At 57.6% G+C, this 21068-nt stretch overlaps 2 protein-coding genes and 1 pseudogene across 4 annotated transcripts in view; 1 reads left to right on the forward strand and 2 right to left on the reverse strand.

Annotated features, from left to right (window-relative positions):
• Positions 1-2966, forward strand: part of BICDL1 (BICD family like cargo adaptor 1) — a 66283-nt gene extending 63317 nt beyond the window's left edge. For both annotated transcript variants that reach the window (XM_031670028.2, XM_006204802.4), the window contains one exon: positions 1496-2966. In XM_031670028.2, coding sequence (XP_031525888.2) covers positions 1496-1657 — 162 coding nt within the window. In that variant the 3' untranslated portion in view covers positions 1658-2966. The remainder of the gene's footprint in view (positions 1-1495) is intronic.
• A 1849-nt stretch (positions 2967-4815) lies between these two features.
• LOC107033579 (uncharacterized) lies at positions 4816-5691 on the reverse strand (annotated as a pseudogene).
• On the reverse strand, positions 4816-20275 carry RAB35 (RAB35, member RAS oncogene family). Of its 2 annotated transcripts, XM_072952914.1 has the most exons (6): positions 20086-20275; positions 14830-14880; positions 11697-11820; positions 7391-7515; positions 7178-7302; positions 4816-5829 (listed from the first exon to the last, which is right to left on the reverse strand). In XM_072952914.1, the coding sequence occupies exons 1-6, from the start codon at positions 20135-20137 to the stop codon at positions 5701-5703; spliced, it is 606 nt and encodes a 201-aa protein (XP_072809015.1). In that variant the 5' UTR covers positions 20138-20275; the 3' UTR covers positions 4816-5700. The 2 variants fall into 2 exon arrangements, with proteins under 2 accessions (XP_072809015.1, XP_072809016.1); XM_072952915.1 differs by lacking the exon at positions 7178-7302 and having other exon boundaries at positions 20086-20270.
• Positions 20276-21068: the final 793 nt, after the last annotated feature.

Here is a 21068-nt window from a genome sequence, read left to right on the forward strand (position 1 = left end):
GTTTCTTTCTGGAGGACCCTGTGCCACTGCTAAGGTTGCCTTTAACGACACCGGTTTTAGGGAGCACATCCCGAGCACAAGGCCCCGTGCCGGGAATTCGACACTGGGGTTTTCAGAGTAGGGGCCGTGTCTCAGTTCTGTGGGGAAGAGGAGGGGGTGAGGTAGGAAGCTGATATGAAGGAAGACAGGGTGGCGGGGAGGACGTGAGCAAGGGGTCCACACCCGCCGCCACTTGGTGACACGGTCAGGAAAGTCCCTTTGTTTCACACTGAAACCTGCAAAGACATTTGAGTGACACGCATTTGGGTGAGTGTGTAGGAGGTGATGGACAAGCCAGCCCCACTTCCTGTCCTCACCAAGTAAGTGGCGGCTCTGGGCCACTGGTGTCATCTGCCCCGACCTCAGGGAGCCCCACCTGACACAGGCCACACCATCCTGTGCTCGGACATGGGCAGCTGACTCACTCCTGGCTCAGCCCCGAGCACTTTTGTCTTCACCAGGACATCCCAGAGCCCACCGGTTTGGTGTGAAGGAATCAGGCAAATGTTGTGGAGATGTTTACTAGACCGGGCTGCTTATGTTTCTAAACCGGTAGTTTTCCTGGTTTGTTGGTGGCAGAACGCCTTTGTCAAGTAGAATCTTGCACAGACGCAGAATCTGGCAACTAGAATGGAGAGCGGGTGGAGCCCCTCTGTGGTGTGAAAGCTGCTGTTGTGTATGACAGAGTCGGAGCAAGGAGTGCATTTTCTATGCAGCTGTAACAAATCGGAGGGGAAGGTGCTACCCCAGTGAGGAAGCCAAGGAAGTGGGCCTAAGTTGGAGTAAAACAAGCCCTGAAGATGGTGATGCCTGTGGCCTCTGCCAGACGGAAGCCTCGCCAGTGAGGGCTGAGTGCCCGGTTGATGGTGGGCGAGGACAGCGGAGGGGGGGGCTGTGACCGTGCACGTGGGCCGCTGGTGGTGTGTGGGTGGCAGCAGCTCAGGCTGGTAGTAACTTGAGGGGGAAAGGGGCAGGAAGAGCCTCGAGGCCAGCCCCTTGGGCTGGAAGGCTGGCCAGCTGAGGCCACCCTAGGGCCTGGGGAGAGGGTGTGGTGCCAAGCGAGAGGCACCCACCCCGCCCCAAGGGACATGGGAGGCAGGACAGAGAGGGCTGGTCCCAGGCGAGGCCTAAGCGTTGGGGTGGGGTTGGCAGCCTGGGCAGAGAGACAGCTAGGCAAGTATCCTTTGCAGCTGTCCTCTGGCTCTGCAGGGACCAACCTAGTCTGCAGGGTCAGCCGAGGGGATAAGGCTAGCGAGAAGCCCGCCCGAGCCCTGAGGAGACTGGAGGTGCCGTGTGGCTCGCGTGTGTCCCTGCAGCTCGTCCACACGCGCTGCTTTCTCGGTCATTCATCTCATCCCTCATCCTCCCGTCTCATGCTTCCTGCGTCTGCTACCTCCCCGCCCACCCCTACGCCAGGTCAGAGCCTGCTCAGCCCCCTGCGCTCTGCCCTCTGCAGGATGACATGCACAGGGTCATTGACCGGCAGCTGATGGACACGCACCTGAAGGAACAGAGCCGGCCTGCTGCTGCCCTCTCCAGGGCCCACGGCTCGGGGCGTGGGGATGAGCCCAGCACCGCTGAAGGCAAACGGCTCTTCTCATTCTTCAGGAAAATTTAAACTGGGAGGAGTCAGGCCAGCAAAGATGGGTGCACTGGAGGCGACTGGAAAGGGGATGCGGGCGGGGGCCCAGCGCACCAGGTTTGCATGCCAGGCCCAGCGGCTGCGCTGCACCCCTGCACTGGGGCCCAGCCATCCAGGAGTCCTGCCAAGCCTCTGAAGGCTGCCCTCAACAGGAGCCTTGTCCCCAGAGCCGCACCACACCCAGCGTGGGCTTCCCCAGGATCCGCTGCTGTTGAGCAGGGCTCAGGCTGCCTCCAGAGCAGCCCCTTGACTGGGCTCTGCTGCTCAGACCCGACGGACCACAGCCCACCCCGCCTACCCCGCAGTTGCTCCGTGCCCAACCCCGGGCACCGCTGCCCTTCTGTTTCAGAATACAGAAACAGGAGCAATGGAGGCCCTTCTCTGCATGCCTCAGGAGGCCCTTACTGCCCCCAGCTGGCCTGAGCTGCGGGGGCCCAGTCCCACAGGGCACCATGCAGGCCTGAACCCCGTCGTCCCCCAGCCCCTGGCCCAGGGAGGAAGGGGAGGTGGCGGCCCCTCACCCGCGTGCATGCACCTCCCCGCCAGGAGACCCAGCCCCCGGGGCCTGATGGCTGGGGCTGCCCTCACGTTTGGCCATGGTGGGCCCTGCCTGGGCTTGGCTGAGGTCATCGCCTGAGCCTGGGAGAAAGAAAGGTCTTGCCCCTGGCCACCCCTGCCCTCCCCAGCCCCTCCAGTGCAGGCCTTCTTCCTCGGCAGGGCCTCAGCCCCCTCCCTGTCCTGGGGCCAGGGCTGGGAGGGGCCTCCTCCCCCAATAGGCCCCTGCTCCCTCACACAAACAAGTTCTTGGTTCAGCGGAGCAAGGCCAGGCCACAGAATGGCCCCAGAGGGGTCTGCGGTCAGCCATTCCACCTCGAGGTCACCACTGGTACTATGGGGTGGATGCCTCCAGATGCTGCCCGCCAGGGCCCCAGGAGGACGGCCCGGCGACCTGCTGCTCCTGCCCCTCCCTTGGCAGGCGTTTCACCTTCTCTGCCGAGGCCCCAACGCAGAGGTGCCCAGGCTGCGCCAGCCACAAGCTGCTTCACAAAGGCTCTCCTCCCCCTCCCACGGGCAAAGCACAGCAGGGATCAGTGGCAAGAATGTTCCTATAGATATTATGTACAGACCACAGGGCTGTAATTTTGTACGTAGCGCTCATGTAAATACACGTATGGATTTTATAATATACATATTATATATGAATCTATAAAGGCATATTTTTAGAAAAACAGCACACCACTGCTTCTTTTGAAAATAGTCTAAGAATAAAATGAATTTCTACAGAGCTTCCCGCCTCTGTCATTGGGTACCTGGAGGGTGTCTGGTCCGAATGCAGCTTACCTTTCAGAACTGCTGGCTGTGAAGAGGCAGTGATGGCGTGCCCCCAGCCTGGGAAGTCACCTCGTCCATGGGCACCCAGTCAGTGGATCCAGCCAGGAAGGGGCACCTCCCTTGGAGGGCGGAGGCATCCCCGTCAGTGGCGTTTGTTTTGGGAGCAGTGGCCGCAGGCTCCCTGCCAGCGCTGCAGTTGCCCGGCTACAGGCAGGCCCTGCCGGCGCCACTTCTCAAGCTCCAAGCAGGCCCAGCAACTTGGCAGAAACTTGGAGCCAGAAAGAGATCGCTGTAGGCAAAGCTTCCACTGCATCCTTCCGGGCACGCGGAGAATAAACACGGCGCTTCCCCTGGCATCTTACCACGTGTGCTCCTGGCCGAGGAGACGCTCAACCCGCACCCACCTTCTGTGGAGAGAACGAGCCTGGCTTCTGAAAGCAGCCCTGGGCCTCAGAAGGCACCTGTGCGGGGCTCAGACCAGAACAAACAAGAGCTGGACACAGTGAGTGGGAAGAGGCCAGGCCCACCCAGAGCACAGCTGGAGGAGAGGAAACAGACCCTGGAAGAAAATTTGGCAGCTTGAACCTTTATTTTTAGTATTTTTTTTAAAAAGCATAATTAGAAACTTTCAATACAGAAATAATCCTAGCAAACCATTTAAAAGTTTTGTTGTTCGACAGGAATTTCACATCAGGTCCACCAGGACACCAGTCCAGCCCTGAATCCCCCACCCCCACCCCCCTTCATGCATGTGACACTCAGTGGGACAGGCACAGTCATCACCAAATCAGCCCACCACCTCGGTCTGGATTCCCAGTTGCCAGAAGCCAGTGACTTCTAGCTTGGGCTGGAAGGTTCCAGAACCCCCTCCTCTTATTGCTGTCATCTGCAAGCACTGCCACGCCAGTGTCACCTGAGTGCTCAGAGCTGAGTACACAGCCCACCCAGAAGCCTGAACTCTGCACATCCCCCACAGGACCCGCCAGGGTGGTCCTGAGGACCAATACCACATGGGGCTCCCGGCCCCCCAACCAGATGGGGCCCCCACAGCACCGTCTTCCCAGGCCTAGAGCTCCCTCACCTCATCCCGCAGCTCCAAAGTGAAGGCCTGTCACACAGAACCATGGGCTTTTTTGGCAGTTTGGGGAAGTGGAGAGACAGGTCAGAAGAAACCCCCAGTTTTTACTGATTAAAAATCCATCAACACTAACATGGAAAATCTGCAGTGAGATCTGTGATGTGATTGTCCAATCAGGGCTTGACCTGGAAAATCGTGTAGGAGAGGAAATTAATAAAACACCTCGTGGTGTTGAAATAAATTATTCCCAGGTTACGTGATCCTTTTAGGGGAAGGTGAATGAAGTGTCCCGAGGGGGTGGGGGTGACAGTAATCAGATGCAGGGGACCCTGGTTCCTCTAGGGCACCAGGGTGGGTGGAGGCTCCCAGCCCCACCCAGCAGCCTTCCTTCCCACCCATGAAGAAATCCTCATGCTACCCTTGTACGGAAACAGTCCTGTCAGCGATCCAAGGCTGCCTGCGTCCAGCTCAGAGGCTTCATCCTCACGGCCCAGCCGCCCCAGCGCCCACTCCCCACACTTACAGGTGCTGCATCAGAGACCCAGGACTCAGCGGGAGGCCCCTCCTCTCCCACCCAGAGCTGCTCAGCCAGGAGCCCAGCTCCACGACAGGCAGCCATTCGCTTTTTTTTTTTAAAAACACTGGACCCAAAGTGGGGAGGCCACAGCTTTTACCGCTGGGCCAACCAAACCTCAGGAAGAGAAAAAAATTATAAGGAACTTAATTCATTTGATTTGGCTTCATTTTTTTTTTATCTGTTAAAATAATGCTCCTGAGTCCCCCTGCAAGCCCATCCCTGCACAAACAGCCCTACCTTTCTGTCGCAACCGAAACAGGTTGGTATATAAATTAGACGCCACAGCTCTCCTGGGTGTGTAGCTCATAGTCATCTAGAAGTCAGGACAAGAAATCTGTTGGCCAAAGGGCAGGAGTGACTCCTTCTGTGGACCCGAAGGGCTGGGCCTTTGATGGGGACCCCCAGGCCCACCTCAAGGCCGGGTTTCCCCAGCTGCCAGAGTGGTGACGGGGACGGGGTGGGGAGGGAGAGGAGCTGGGAACAGACGGCACAGGCCCCAGACAGGGGTGAGCCCCTCCGTGCCAGGCACAGCCGCCGACAACCTGCAGGAGAGAACGAGTCACGCGGAGCCCCTCCACCAGCCCAGGTTGGCAAAAAAACGTGTGTCTAGAACGCGATCCTGTCTCCTCAGGAAGCTGCTGGCAGTAAGATGGGGCGGGGGGCGGAGGGTGTCGCAGCAGGCTGGCATTAAGGAGGCAGAAGCCAGAGCAGGACGAGGGTGATGCGCTGGTTAAAGCATATACATTATGTACAAACTCCGGTTAATCAGTCCACTTGGCTGGCAGCGTCCTCGCCGGGCCCAGGCGCCTTGGCCGGGGGCAGGGGCACCAGAAGGGCAGGGCAGGTCGTCCGACACCTTCTTGGCACTCGAGGAGGGAGGGGAGGAAGTGTCGATGGAGCCTCCCGGTACAAAAACGTGGAGAGAATTCTTTAAATAACGGCACGAAACTGAGACTGTCCCCCGAGGAGAGGAGCCCGGCGGCCTGGGCCGGGGGAGCAGCCGCAGGGCAGTCTCTGCAGTGGGCTGGGGCATTAGCAGCAGCGTTTCTTTCGTTTACTATTCTTCGTGAGCTTCACCACATCGTTCTGTTGCTGCTGCTGCTGTTTCGCTAAGTTGTCCTTCTTTGCTCGGAGGACCAGCTCTGTGATGCAGTTGAACATCTGTGAAGAAGGAAGAGGCAGGGCGGGCCTCAGCCCAGTGCGGAGGCCCAGTCACGGCGGCCCCAGCTCAGCCGGCCAGCTCGGCACCCCCCGCCGCCTCCCCGGCCCAGCATTCTACTTCTACTCGTGAGTGGTTTGTAGGTATATCCTCAAACCCTTTCTAGAAGGAGGTGGTGAATTATAAAGGTCAAAAGAGATATACATCAAAGACCTCTGAGCTCTGTCTTGGGGATGTCAATCTCTCGGAGATTTGCCAGTCTTAAAGGAGAAAGAACTCCTTTCCTTCAGCTGGAATCTTGGGACAGCACAAATAAAGGTGCCCGTGCTCTGGTGAGGGACCAGAAGCACCCAGAGCCTGGCGGTTCCACGCCACCTCGCTGCACAACCTGCACAAACCTTCCCCGGACCACCCCAACACACCCTGGGGATGCCACCCCACGGTCCTCTCCTCCACTCCCAGGAAAGGTATCAAACAGGTAACATAACTGGCTTCACTCTTTCCTCACAACCCAGGAGGCAGGGCTCTCACCCCACCCCAGTCTACACAGGGGACAGTGGAGCTGTGGAGCCCAGAGAGACCACAGGGCCCTGCCACAGGCCCACAAGCGGAAAGGCCCACCCTGACTTTAGCCTGACTCGGAGGTGCTGGGGCTCCCCACTGCCAGGAGGCCTGTGTCCAGAATGCAGGGGCATTCGGCTTTCCTGGGCCTCTGGCCTCCACACCAGAGGGGCAGGACTCTCCCAAAGCCACTAGCACAGCCAGCCTGGGCTGGTGCCAAAAGGTCCGGCTTTTCTCCCACAGACTCTCAAGTGTTCTCTAGCAGCCCCGCAGCAGTGAAACGGGGATGCCCCGGCCAGAGGCCCAGCCAGTCAGGGGATTACATCCCCAGGAGCCTCGGGGGCTCACCCGGATGCCCACCTGAGCTCTGGAGGCCACAAGAAAGCACGCTGGTCTCTGCAGGAGCCCAAGGCCCCAGGGAAAGCCAGGAGCATGAAGGGGTGACAGTGGTGGTGTCGGGGAGGGCCGGGGAGGCAGAGGACTGGGTGGACACCATGCATGGCTGTGGTGTGGGGCAGGTCTGAGTGCTACTCAGCCTCTCACGAGCTGGAACCTCCATTTCTCATGTGACATGTGGGACTAAGTGACCTCAGAACTGCTGAGATAGGAGGAGACGCCTGTGGAGGGCCACACCATGCCCGCGCACACAGTAGGCACTCCGCACATGGCAGTACCACGACGTTTCCTGTCTGCCCCTGGATACCCTGGGCAGGCCAGCATGGGGCGAGGAGGCTGTGGTGGAGCAGAGCTGGGCCCCGCTCACGCCCCCGGCTCCGGCACAGGCCTCACCTCCTCCACGTTGACATTCTCCTTGGCGCTGGTCTCAAATAACTGGATCCCCATCTGCCCGGCGAACTTGTAGGCGTCTTCTGTCTCCACCACCTTCCGCTCGGGGTCGTCATTCTTATTCCCCACTTCAAGGCAAAGCAGAGTCAGCCCAGCCCCACACGATGCCCACCACCCTCCATCCCACTGTCCCTACCCTGCTGGGTCCGGCCTCACCTAGTATCCGGCATACATCATCACAGTTCTGGTTAATTTCGTGAAGCCACCGCTTGACGTTGACAAATGACTCGGCACTGGTGACGTCATAAACCACGATTACCCCGTGGGTCCCCCGGTAATACCTGCAGGGCCAGGGTCTGTGTCAGAGCTTCTGTCTAAACAAGAGTAGCCCCTTTGCAGAACCCGCCTACCTACATCCACACGCCTGGGGAAACGGCCAGGGAGCGAATGTTCCCCCGAGACTCCTGAGGTCTACTCTCCCTCTGGCCTCAGCTGGACATGCTGGGACCCTGCCCCAACCAGCAGGAGGGACGCCTGGCAGCACTGCTGCTCACGCTCACCCCCCGGCATGGTAAGTAGGGGGTGCTCGGCCCTGTGGTGGCCAGCCGGGTCGTTCAGAGTCTGCCACTGGCTTGAAGCATCTTTGAAGTTCTGGTTTTGTTTTTAAAATTCAAGCAATTTGAGCATTTGACCCATTATCACTGTCCTCAAATCTGTCTTAGTAAAAAGTCATTAGAAGAAGATGCACCACTTGTGAAGCCTGTCAAGGTCTGCATTCACCCCTCCTGCCACTCCCACTCCAGGCCCATCCAGGCCGGGGGCTGGGAGGGCACGGAAACCACCTGGGCAACTGGGCACCTCCAAATTCACAGACCCTGTGGTCTGAGGTCGGCTGGAAGGTCTGCAAGGCAGGGCGGTGTGAACATTCCTCTCCAGACACTGTATCGCCCTTTACTCACATGGTTATAGAGGACAGATGGAGGACATCAAACCCAGGAGGAAGAGGAGCACAGGGCCTTGCATTGGCCTTGACAGCTTTCACCAACCCAGTGGCCAGGTGACACCCCTGCCCTGACACTGCGCCGCCACCCAGCACTGCAGAGATTATCACTCACCAGGGGCCTCTGAGAACAGAGGGCAAGAACCCCTGCCCGCAAGAGGCCGCGCTCACAGGTGCACAGGCTGCTTCCTCCGGGCCCCGCCCTAAGCACCCCTGCCTGCCCGGGGCTTACCGGGCTGGAAGCCCGGCCCGAGCCCGTGGGAGAGCAGCCCCTCCCGCTGGTGGTTCTGAGGCACCAGCAGCTGCATGGGCCTGGAGCCGGCCGGGCTGGCGGGTGCAGCTCGGCTCTGCTCTGCCTGCCCATCGGCGCTCCCATGACTCTAGGCCCAATCACAGGGCAGAGGTCAAAAGGGCTCCATCTCCGAAAGGCTGTGGAGCCCTAGGAAGGGTACTGCATGCACCTTCACGCCTCAGTTTCCTCAACTGTGAAACGGGGGTAGCAGTCCTTAACTCTCAGGGTGGTTATGAGGACTGAGGAGATAACATGTGTTCACAAAGGCCAGCTCCTTATTATCAATATTTCTTCAGTGACACTCTGGGCCCCTGACACAGGTGGAAAAAACCAAGCAACAGCTCATGAGGCAGCAGGGACGGTAGCTTCCCTGAGCGGGCCACCAAGGTGGCAAGCAAGCGCCCACCCTGTGCCCCGATCCCAGCTCTCCACCCCACACACCTACTGACGTCCCCAGGGGCTTCATCCTGCCTGCAGCTCTGCATTCCTGGGGGCGCAGCATCCACCTCAGGGAGCCCAAGCCATCAGGCCGTCCAGGCCCCACCCTTGCCCCTACCCCCAGAGCGCCAGGTCATCACCGGGTTCCACTTGGTGGATGTCCACCTGAGCAGGTGCAGGCGAGCATGCTGGGAAGCAGGGGGAACCATGCCATGACCCGGGGGACAGACGATCGTCCCCAGCCAGCAGAGGACCTGAGCAGCAGACTGTGTTTCCCAACCCTCTTTGCCAAAGACTACAGAAAATGCCTACGGCTGCGGCCCCAGCACAAGCCCCACTGCTCCCTGGGGAGCTCTGGCTTCTCTGGGGCCCCGGCCAGAGAGCTTTACCTGAGAGACAGAGCTAGTCCGGGGCTCGGCAAGGAGGGCACCGTGCGCCGGGCTTCCTACCACCTCTGCCCTCAGTTATCACGTCCGCAGCCCACAAATCGGTTCTGCCAGCGTGTCGTACCCCTGACCTCACTGAGCACACAGGAGGGTCACCATGGCACCAGTGAGGACACAAGGCTGCTGGGGTGACGGCCGGAAGTCCTGGACCGGGCAGACCCCAGGGCTTCCCGTCCTTGTCGCTCTCCCCGCCCCACCAGCTGCACCGCGAGGGTCCGCAAACCCATCACCGTGAGACAAGAAACAGTGAGGGCGACAACAGGGTGTCCTCCTCAGGCTACAGTTTCAGCTTCTCTCTTAATGCCCTGAATCAGAAAAGGCCACACTGTTGCACCCAGACTCCTTCCCTCAGCCCCCAGGCTGGCAGGACAGCAACCCTGAAACAAACAGCCGGGGGTGATGAAGGCAGTCTCCCCTCTTCTGGGGCAGGCAGGGCCACGCTCCTCCACCAGAGGGCCCAGGCTCCCCAAGCCCCACTGCCCTGCACGAAGCATTTCTTGTGGCCACAGGCCCAGTGCTCTCCGCTGCCCTGATTCCCTGACTGCTTTTCACCCACAGGAGGCACCAGAGCATCTGCCATCTGCCTCAGCGCAGGCCTGGGGGCCGGCAGTGAGCAGGGCTGTGGACCAGTTAAAGGCAAGAGATGGACCTCAATTCAACTCCTAACTGACCAACCAAAGTCACTTCACCTTCTCTGGGCCTCAGTTTTCTCATCTGTTAAATGGAGATAATCACAGGACCCTTTATCAGCACTAAATGAAATGACACACATTTTAATGTCCTTAGCGACAGTCCCAGCCCAGAGTAAGGACATCTGGGGTCAGTGCTCAGACCTCCCGACCCCGACAAGACATCTTGGTCTTGTTCGGGCCTAGATGTTTGGCCGCCGGAAGCTCATGAAGTCCATCCACTCCAGGGAGCCTCTGACCCCAGCTGTCCTCCTTAGCTGAGGCATCACCGGCAGCAGCCAAGACACAATGGGGCTTAGGCAGCTCATCAGGAAATAGCTGCAGAGAGCTGTCCAGGGCAGCCCCCCAGAATGGGGACCCCCAGGGTCTCAGGGACATGTGCTCACTACAGGGCTGTCCCACCCAGTGGCCTATCCCTTATCCCCCTGGGAGCTCTCCCACACTCCTAGCCACCACCCTGGGGCTCTTCACCTGACACTTCCCACCCCCTCAGGAGATCCTGAGGGGCCCCTGGATGAGCAGGCAGTCTGGGTCTGCCCTGTTTCCACGCTGCAGGGAGGAGAGGGGTGTCTGGCGGGGAACTTACTCACACCTTCCCAAGTACCCCATTCATCCAGGCACTGCTGGGGGAGGCAAAGGAGTGGCCAACGGAAGAAACAACTGCTCCAGGCCAGGCACCGGCTCCTGCCCTGCACACACTCCGGAGCGGAGCCCAGGCGCTCACTGCCCCTCATAGGGAATAGGACCACTCCGGGAAGCTCCCTCATCCGTAAAACAGGGATGATGAGAGCATCTATTGCAGGGAGCGCAATGGGATCATCTGTGTGAAGCCCACGCACACAGGACTAGGCATCAAAGCAAATCCCAAGACAAGCCCACTGGGAAACTGAAGCACAGAGAGCTTAGGCAACTTGCCCAAGGTCACACAGTACAGCAGAAATGTAAATTCTGAACTGTCTGTCTTCAAAGCCCTGCTCTTTCCTGGAACCTGTTCTACTAAGAGCCCAAGAACCAACTGCCTGTCCACAAGACCCCTGCTGTCTGGAGCTCCAACCCGGTTTTCCTCCTTAGTTGCAGCTAAGAACCACAATGTGCCACAGCAGCAAAGGAGGGTAACCGGCGGGGTGAGCCAAGTTCCCAGCAAAGAGCTTTGGGGAGGCAGAGGAGGGGTCGCCCAATGGCCTCCTACGTACCAGTGCTCCTTCCTGGCCTCCCAACAGAGAGAAGCCCCCTCCAAGAAGTCAGGGTGGTGACAGGAGCCTGCAGGGCTGACCCCAGCTGTCACAGCCGACACCTAACAAGAGTAACTGTCACTAAGTGTTTGACCATCTGGCAAAGCCAACAGCACCCCCATTTTACAGGCAAAGGAACCGAAGGCCAGGGGGTCAGCGGACTGACGTGCACCATCCAGCCAGCCCCCAGAGCCAGGTGCTCGGCCACCTCCCACCTTGGCAGGCCCCACCCCTCCTCCTCTCGCATCTTCAGGAAGAAGAAGGGCTCTGCTTGAAGCCACCCACTGCAGCTGCAAGGAGCTCACCTCCTGACGCCTGCGAAGCTGCCCCAGGGCCATTTCTACCACAACCCGGCACTAGTGGCTCAACTGTGTCTGAATGTTGGTGGCAAGGGGTCCGAGCGGGAGCGGGGCAGCCTGACTCACGTGGAGGTGATGGTGCGGAAGCGCTCCTGCCCAGCTGTGTCCCAGATCTGCAGCTTCACTTTCTCCCCGTTGATCTCCACAGTCCGAATCTTGAAATCCACTCCGATTGTGGTGATGTAACTGCCTGCACACACATGCACGTTAGCCAGTCCCACAGGCCGCCTTGGTTAGACTGCGTCCTAACCGGTCCCCACCATCCCGCCCCACTCACTCGGGGCAGAGGTGGGTTTCTCCCGACAGCAGCCCTGCACTACCCTGGTGGTGTGCTGTTGGAAAGAATGGGGGTGGGAGCTCTATGTGCTCAGGGGACACAGCCCTGAACAAAAAAGACAAGGTCCCCTCTTGGAGGAACCCACAGTCAAGGTGAGGGCAACAGACAGGATATAATGAAAAAAAGTGATAAAGAAGACAATTTCAAGAGTTATGCCTGCCACAAAGGAAATAAAACAGGGGACATGACAGGGGAGGGGGAGGACAATGCTCCTTTAATTAGAGTGGCTGGGACACGGACATGTGCGCTGGGGCCTGGGGGTGGCAGGAGATGAGGATGTACTCTGGTTTCTCTTTCCTATTCTATTCCAAACATTTTAAATGACCCACAAAATTAACTTCCTAAAACACAAACAAGTCATGACCTGCAATTTGAAAAACACTACTCCAGGCAGAGGAGACAGTGGCAAAAATAGCAGTAGAGGGGCGCGGTCATGTGAGGTCAAGAACACAGAGGGAGGCAGGTGGAGAGGCCAGCTCTCGGGGCCTCTGTGCCATTTTCAAGAGCCTGGACGTCCTCTTGTGTGTGGCAGGGAGGCACTGAAGGGTTTTAATCCGAGCATGAGCTGCATTGTAAATAGCTCTCTTGGGGCATCTGTGTGAAAGATGGAGCTGAAGAGAATTTCTGGCGACAGAACAGCCCTGCTCAGGCTTTCAAAGGCCCGAATGTGAAGAAGAGCACATGCTCTCACTCCACTGGGAGCTCACAGTGTGACCCAGCATGCACACAAGACACACACACACACACACAACTGACTGTGCGAAGTGTGGAAAGTGGATAGGAAAGGTCAAAGTCCAAAGCGGGGTGGAGGTCAGGGAAGGCTCTGGGGCGAAAGTCACATTTGGGCCTGGCGTGAGAGAACAGGTATGATTTCAAAGGTTGAGATCAGTGGGGGCAGGACATCCCACCCAGAGGAAAAGAGCTGAGGCAGAAGCAGGGAGAGAATCCATTCAGAGATCAAGACGGCAGGTGGCCCTCTCTGCAGGGACTGGATGACGCCAAGGAGTGCAGCCCAGCACCTAGAGCTGCAGGCACCCGATACACAGCTGACGGCTCAATGAGCGAGTAAGTGAGGGAGAGCTGGTGAAAAAAATGAAAGAATGAACAAGCAACAGGGGAAAGGAAGTCGGAAAGGTAGGTGATGGTAGTTGATGAACACCAGTGCTTTCACCAGGGGATGGCTGTGTCCCCACAGAGGATGCTTGGCAATGTCTGGGGACATTTTTGGTTGTCACAACTGGGCGGGAGAAGGCTGCTGGCATTTAGTGGGTGGAGCCCAGGGACACTGTTCAGCAGCCTTCAATGCACAGAACAGCCCCCACAACAAAGAATTACAGGGTCCAGGGTGTCGATGGTGCTGAAGTGGAGAAACCTTGCTATAAATTCTTCTCATGTGTAAGTGAAGACCGCTGAGGTTTGTAAACAAGAGGAGACCCTATCAGAGACAAGTATTAGCAAGATGGATTCAGCAGTCTGGTATGGGATGGGGTGGGAGCCGCTGTAACGCTTCAGGCTAGACCCAACGACAGTCAGAACTGAGATACTGGTAGTAGAAATGGGAAGGAGGAGCGAGGCTGCAAAAGAGAACCCTGTGAGGGTTGCGAGCTGACAGGAGGGGAGTCAGAGGGACACCAGGAGGAAGGGGGATGCCGTTCGATGACGAGAAGTGCCCACTAGCTACCATCTTTGAACAGGAGACAACAGCAACAACACACCGCCGGTGTTTACTGGGAGATTACTCAGTCCCAGGCACCACGACCTACGAAATCTCAGGTAATTCCCCTATGTGGGAAGGGTGACGATCAGTCCCATCTTACAGACGAGTGGACCCTCGGTTATGCAGAGAAGACAACTCTTTCCAACATCACACCACCGGGGTGGTACAGGGCTACTGTCGGGAGAAACCCACCTCTCCCCCGAGAGAGGCATCCGCCATGTAATCACTGCCCACTTCCCAGTGAGGCTCGGCCGCAGCACAGGGAATCCTCTCAGACCGGCCCGCTTCAGCCCTGGGTCAGGGAGGCCAAGCCAGCCGGAAGCCTCTGCCCTGCACCTGATGTACTTGACCAACAAAAACATATCCCGCTTCACCAGTGACCAGGGAAACACAACTCTGAATGAGACAGCATTTTTTGCCCTTCAGCTAAGCAGAAATGAAGACCACTAAGACCCAGCACTGACAAGGGGCACTCGTGACTCCAGTGGGACTGTCCGTCAGCTCGGCACAGCTTCTGTGCAGGGCGAGTTGGCAGTACCTGTGAAAACCTTAAATGCACACGGCCCCGACCTAGTAACTCCACTTCTGCACAAGAATAAACATACATTCAAGAAATGCGTCCCAAGAAATGCAGCATCACTTAAAACAGAGGCAGCCAGGAGGCACGCGCACATCAGGAGCACTGCTAATGGACCCCGTGCGCCCCTGCGTCCCTGCCCAGCCGCTCAGAAGGACCACAGCTCCGCATGGAGACGTGGAAGGATGGTCCCGCTATGCTGAGGGGAAGGCAAGCGGCCGTCAGGGGAAGAAACAGCTTTTTCTCACTCTGTTGTGTCCTCCTGTTTGACACTTCATATAGGCATGTTATCACTTGTAATTTTTCTTTCTTTTTTAAATGTTGAGGCACAAAAAAAACACCCTGAATAGAAAGAGGATGGGCCTGTAAAAGGGTTTTTTTGCACAAGATAGATGAAGACCCACCACAAGAGACTTCTAACCAACACCCCGTCCTCCCCCATCCCTGTCTTGTAAACAAAATCAGAATGAGGACGTTTCCTGACTTAGGCAGAGGCCACGGTGCTCTGGCGCCAGGGGAAGGGATTTCAAAACCGAAACACCCAGCAGCACCCCAGGGGCAAACTCACCTGAGAAAGTGTTGTCTGCAAAACGTAACAGTAAGCTGCTCTTGCCCACACCTGCAGGGGAGAAGGCAGGAGGTGAGAGGGGCCTCGTTCCCGCTCCAGCCCCGATCCCTCTTCCTAACTCTGCAGAAGCGCGGCAGCACCGTCTCGTCCCCAGCGCTGCTTGTTCTCTCCCCAACAGCTCACGTGTCTCCCCCTCACCTCTGACCTCTCCCTCCATCTCGTGTAAGACAAGCTGCCCCAGACTCCCCAGGGAGAGACGAGAAAGGGACACTTGCCCACCCATGAGGAGGACCAGCCTGGCCCCCGCCCGAGCAACAGCCCCGACGACAGAAATAGAGCAGGGAGACCCATCAAGTGACACTGGCCCCAGAGTGTGTGTAGAATGTGGTCCCCAGAAAACACACAGTATGTGTGCAATGTCCGCTTGTGTGCGGTGAGAGACGAGGGCCTGCACGGCCGCACAGAACCCTGGGGACCCTCGGGGCTATTCTGTAGGCAAGGAATGTGAGGCCCAGACAACTCGAACCGACTGTCGGTCACCTACCCAGGCTGATGCCATTCCCGGCTGGATGAGGAGGGGGCATCTGCCCGAGACCCCTCAGCTCACGGTGCTCAGACCATTTCACTTATCAAAGCCTCCTCGTTCCAAGAACAGGCAGACCCTCGTAAGCTTGGTTTCCCTGTACTTCAACACACAGCAGCTTTAGCCTTCAGGTGCACCTGTCCTGTGCCCTGTGTCCTCCCGTCCCCGCCCCGCTACCCCCAAGGCCAGCTGGGTCAACCAAGCACAGAAGGAAAGCACTACGCACTGAGCACTGAGTGTGGCTGGCACTTTGATGCTCCTGCAGTTTCAACTGCACCTCTTAAGATGAGGCACCTGAGGCTTCAAGAAGCTGGCCTAGGGACCTCAGCAGGAGCAGGAGCAGGAGCGGATCTGAATCCAGGGCTGTCCACCCTGGAGCTCAAAAGTTCCTGCCAATACGTGCTGCTTGGGTGGCCTTCTTGCGTCCGCTTTAGGACATGGAACACAAAGACCTGAAGGGCCCCTGCATCTCTCTCCCGTCAGATTGTTAGCTCACCATGAGATCTTAACCCAGGGTATCAGACATCATCCCACCACCACCAGCTAAGAGCCCATTTTAAGTCCATGTGCAGGTCTGTGGGGAGGAGCCTACGTTCACCAGATCCTCAGAGGGCGCTGCATCTACCCCATCCCCAGCTGACCCTGAGGTGCTCTCTGATGACCTCTGGGGACGTCTCCAAGTGGGCAAGTCGCCCACGATGCCCAGAAGAACTTGTTTCATGGAGTGAACCTGGGTTGGACTGTCCCGAAGGCAGGCCGGGTGCAGCTCTGAGCAGACAGGTGCGGCAGCCAGGGCCCCACCACCCAGCCCCTGCCTGCTGCCGCACTCGGGGCCACTTCCTCCTTGCTGCCCCTGTGAGGCTTCCTGCCGAGCCCAAGGAGAGCCCCGGTCCTGGGCTGGTCCCTCACGGCACTCTGCCCAACGCCAACATCCCATCGGCCCCGTTGGTTCCTTGCTTCCTCCTGGAGCCTCCTGGGTCCGCTTACTCAGCGAAAACCTTGTGTCTGGGCCACTGGGCTGTGAGTTCCTCCAGGAAGGAGTCTTGCTCTGCTTGCCCTGCACGTTCGCGGTGCTGGAAGCTGGGCCCAGCACTCAGTAGGCGCCAACAAAACACTGTTTAGTGAATTTATGACTAAACCAATGCTGATCGCAGGCAGCCATGCCACCTAATGCTGCGAATGCAGCAGCAACAGGAGCTCCAGCAGCAGTGTTCAAACTTCTGGGGGGCAGCAGAATCCTTTTTTTCAACTTAAAATATATCTGACTCCCGTGTGTCTGAGGAAGGATGGTACCCTCTCTGCATGAAGCAGGGAAGCAGCATGCCCCCAGCTCGGCCCCTCGGGATCGCCTTCGTTCACCCATGCTCCTCTGCAGAGCTCTCAAAACCACTACAGTCACCACGCCAACCGCTGCTTCGGGCCTGACACCCACCTCTGCCGGCCTTACTCTTCTCTCTGAAAGGAAGGGAAACCCACCCTGAGAAAGGCTGTCTCCTAAATATCCCTGAAGAGGCCTCCTTGGGAACACATGCCACAACCACCCACTCCGCAGCACCGGCCTAAGGGAGGAAGTGATGGGTACCAGTCTGCCTTCACCACAGCTGAAGTCAACGGCTTCCCGAGGGCCGTCTCGAGCATGAAAGCCAACTGGTCCGGCCCCATCACCGTCACCCTGCAGGGAGCACAGGCCCCGGAACTCGATATCCCTTGGTAGCCGGGAGACAGATCTATTCTGCAAAAACCTTGGCCACCACTCTCAGTCATCACCAGTCTCCCCAGCTTTCGGCCTCTTGGCCTACACACGTGCTCTGGTCCTTAAAACCTTCCACAAAAGTCCACACCTTCAGGCCTGCTCCTCCTTTGGGCTCTAGTTCCCTCACTCCTCTTTGCTTCAGTTCTAGATTGTTCAAGACCCTTAGACCTTTGAGTAAAGTGTTCTCAATTTTAATCCTGGCTGAGCAACTTGTTCACTGTATAACCTCAGACAAGTCACTCCTCTCTCTGAGCCTCAGTTCACTCATCTGTAAAGTCAAAGGCCTTAACTAGATCTCTAACGGTCACTGCAGGCTCCAGGCTCTAAGAACGAGGATGGCTGGACCTGGGGATCAGACAAAATGCTGATACTAATCAGACCCAATGTCAAAAGAGCATAAGAGAAAGTGGACAAGCTTAGGCATAAGGAGCTGCAAAAGCTGAGGGAAGGTAATCCAGAAGCATGTACAATGTGGCAGAGTGGGAAAAAGAGCTCTAGACTTAGAAAGAAAGAAACTAACATTCATTGAGGGCTTGCTGTTTGCCAGGCCAAACCAGCTGCTCACACAGCATCGATGTGCGTTAGCTCCTGGCTCTGCCTCTGACGAGCTATGGGACTTGAGGCAAGTTAGTCAGCTCCTCTGAGCCTTAGTTTCCTTATTTGACAAACCACACAGGCAATGGGTGAGAAAAGGATGAGAGACTGTGAAGTCATTTGATAAACCTTAAGGAAGCATCACATAAGGAGCCAAGTTCAGGGGAGGGTGTGATTCTAGTCTCCTTGCTCAGTTGCCAAAGCTTAGTTTGAACTTCCATGACTACCATCTCCAAGCCTCATAAGCATTCAACTCTGACTATCAGCTCACTGTCAGGAGAAATTCAACTGCAAAGCATCCATCTCCTCTACACCATGTAGTCCTGCATGCTCAGGCTGAACCAGGAGCTGGACCACATAAATCTTGACCCACCAAGTCTTCTCCCACACCTGACTTTTGAGTGAAAAATCAATACACCGTGCAAAACGTACAGTGAGAAAGAGGGCCAAAGCCATCCCCAGGGTTTCATGGGGGAGAAAAGCCAACAAGCTACATCTTCTTCATCTTCTTGCTGAATTTATGCTTTTCATTTTTGGATATCAACACACAGGCCCCAGATGTCTTGCAGAGGGATAAGGACCCTGACCATGGTGGCCTGACTTTAACTCCAAAAGTACAGAAATCACCCTGGTGCCAGCCCCTCAGAACCAAGGTGAGGGCTGAAATCAAATTCTGTAAAAGCATAAGCTTCAGCACCCAATGGAATGCCAGAGGCCATCTCCAAGAGCAAGGCTACACAGCTTCTCTGGTTTTCCTTCATTCAAACCACAACAAATCTGCCCTCCACCTTTTCAACTCCTCCCCTAGTCACAGCTATTCTTCATCTCCCTAGTTAGCCTCTAACTTTTCTCCCTTCCACCAGTAACCACAGAATCTTAACCTCCTCCACCTGATCCAAACCACCAGCCAGGTCCCAATCCAGCTCCAAGGTGAGACCAAAAGCCATCCACTTCCCTGGCCCAGCTACGACACTGTCACCCAACACTCCCACAGCAGTCTTTCAATCCCTTTGATTTGGTCCCTTCTTTCCTTAACAACCCATGGCTCTACCACCAACTTGGCCTCTGACTTCAGTCACATGATCCCCTTGCCCACACTCAACTCAGGTCTGGTCTATAAACCTGGCACGTTCCCAAGCCTCCTTCCCCATCATAAAATTGTAGTACCTCATCTATGCTCCTATAAACCTCCTGGGGCCTGCCTCCCTGACCTCCTGGTCACCCCATAAACCTGCTTACCTGCCACACTCCAAACACCTTTAAAACCCTCCACCTCTTTCTCAGAAACCAGCCTATCTTTTCTGAGCACACCTGATATTCATTCATTCAACAAATATGTATATATGAGGCACCTACTGGGTGCCAGGCACTGCAACAGGCACTGGAGAGGGCGCAGTGCACTGAGCTAGGAGCTCTCCACAAGTGTATAAACAGTCAAAGCACTTTTGTAATGTTGGCTGACCCACCTCCAACAGCCATCTAGTGTACAGTATATAACAGCCAACACAAACTGAGCACGCATGGTGTGCCAGGCACTGTGCTGAACCATGTGTATGTGTGTGAGCGCTTTACCACACTGAACACTCGATCAGCCCACTGAGGCAGATCCTATTACTAGTCCATTTTACAGATGAGCAAACGGAACCACACAGAGACAATAATTCAGCAGGAATGTGCCAGGCCCTGCACGAAGTGCTTTACCTGTCTCACCTCATTTCAACCTCACAGGAATCCCATGAGGCAGGTTCTGGAAACATCCCCATTTCACAGAGGAAGAAACTGAAGCTTACAAAGGCTGCTGATAATCACATCAATATCTAACACCTACCGAGAGCTCACTCCGGCAGGTAGGATGCTAAGCACTTTTCCCCAGCTTTATCTCATTCAGTACTCACACTACCCAGAGAGGCAAGACCCCACTTCTCAGATGAAGGAATTGAGGCTCGGAAAGGCGAAACAACTTGCCCAAGGTCAGAGTGAGGAAGCTGGTAGCCCTGGGACTCGAACCCCGGTCCGTTCAACTCCAGAGATCGCGCGACTTGACCAAGGTCACACGTGAGGCAGGGGCCGGCGCGGCGAGAGGACCGGGCGCCCAGCCCAGAGCCCCGAACACCCGCGAGCCCGGCCCCTCAGCTCCGCAGCCGGGCGCCCCAGCCTCACCTCGGAGCAGCCCGGAGCCCCTCCGCGCGCCCCTGCGGCCGCCGGCCGGCCGCAGCCCCGCCCGCCCCGCGCGGGCCGGCACCTCCCCGCCCGCCTGCCCGCCCCGAGGCCCCTGCGGGCCGCGCCCGGCAGGGCCCACGCCGCCTCCGGCCGCCGCGGCCCTCACCGCTGTCGCCGATGATGAGCAGCTTGAAGAGGTGGTCGTAGTCCCGGGCCATGGCGGGCGGGGGAGGCGCGCGCGGGCGGGCGGGGTCGGTGCTGGCCTCGCGATCCGCAGCTCCCTCCGGGCTGCTCGGGCAGCGGCGGATCCACTTCCCGAACAAACAGCCGGAACTGACAGAAACACCTCCCTCCGCTCCCCCTCCTCCTCCTCCTCCTCCTCCTCTTCAGCAGCCGCCGCCGCTGCCGCCGCCTCTCTCCTTCCCGCCCCGCCCCACCACTGCGCAGGCGCAGCGCCTGGCACCGCCTCTGCGCAGCCGCGGCCAAGGCCAGCCGCGCCCTCTCCGCGCTCGCGTAGGGTGCATGCGCCCTGGCAGAGCCCCGTGGGCGCAGGCCCGCCTTTCCCATATTTCCTCGCGGAGCCGTACTGCTGCGGTCTGCGACTGGGAGCTGGGAGAGCTGAGCTGCGCTCGAGGCCTGACTGGAAGCCGAGAATGCGAAAAGCCCGGCCGTGGTTCGGAACGGACTCGCTCCCATATCCTCCAGACCCGCAAGCGCTGCGGAGAGAGAAGGACAGGCTCGCAGTGACCGTGGGGGCGGGGCTTACGCTGAGCTCCCGGTTTTCTTGCGTCTGGGGCCTGGGGCCTGGGGCCGTTTCTGCAGGGACACCGCCTCCAGGGTGCTGGCTTTGGCCCCCTAACTGTGTCCCGGGCCTAGGCGGCTGGAGGCTGCCAAGGTTTACTGGCCAGGAGTCGTTGCCGGAGTGTAGCGTGTTAGGAATGTGGCTTTTGAGGTCAGCTCTGGGTCGGAGTCACATCCTAGCCCTGTGACCTCTTGGAGCCTGAATTGCCCCCTTGGTAAAACGGGGAGGGTGGGTCCAGATTCAAAGTTTCGTCCAACTTGAGACTGAGCCTGGAAGATGAATGGTCCCGTGTGTAAGATGTACCCCGGAGACCCACAGCAGCAGCTCCCGCTGCTTCAATTTCACAC

The sequence above is a fragment of the Vicugna pacos genome, chromosome 32 (assembly GCF_048564905.1).
Source record: "Vicugna pacos chromosome 32, VicPac4, whole genome shotgun sequence".
NCBI classification, from domain to species: Eukaryota; Metazoa; Chordata; class Mammalia; order Artiodactyla; family Camelidae; genus Vicugna; species Vicugna pacos.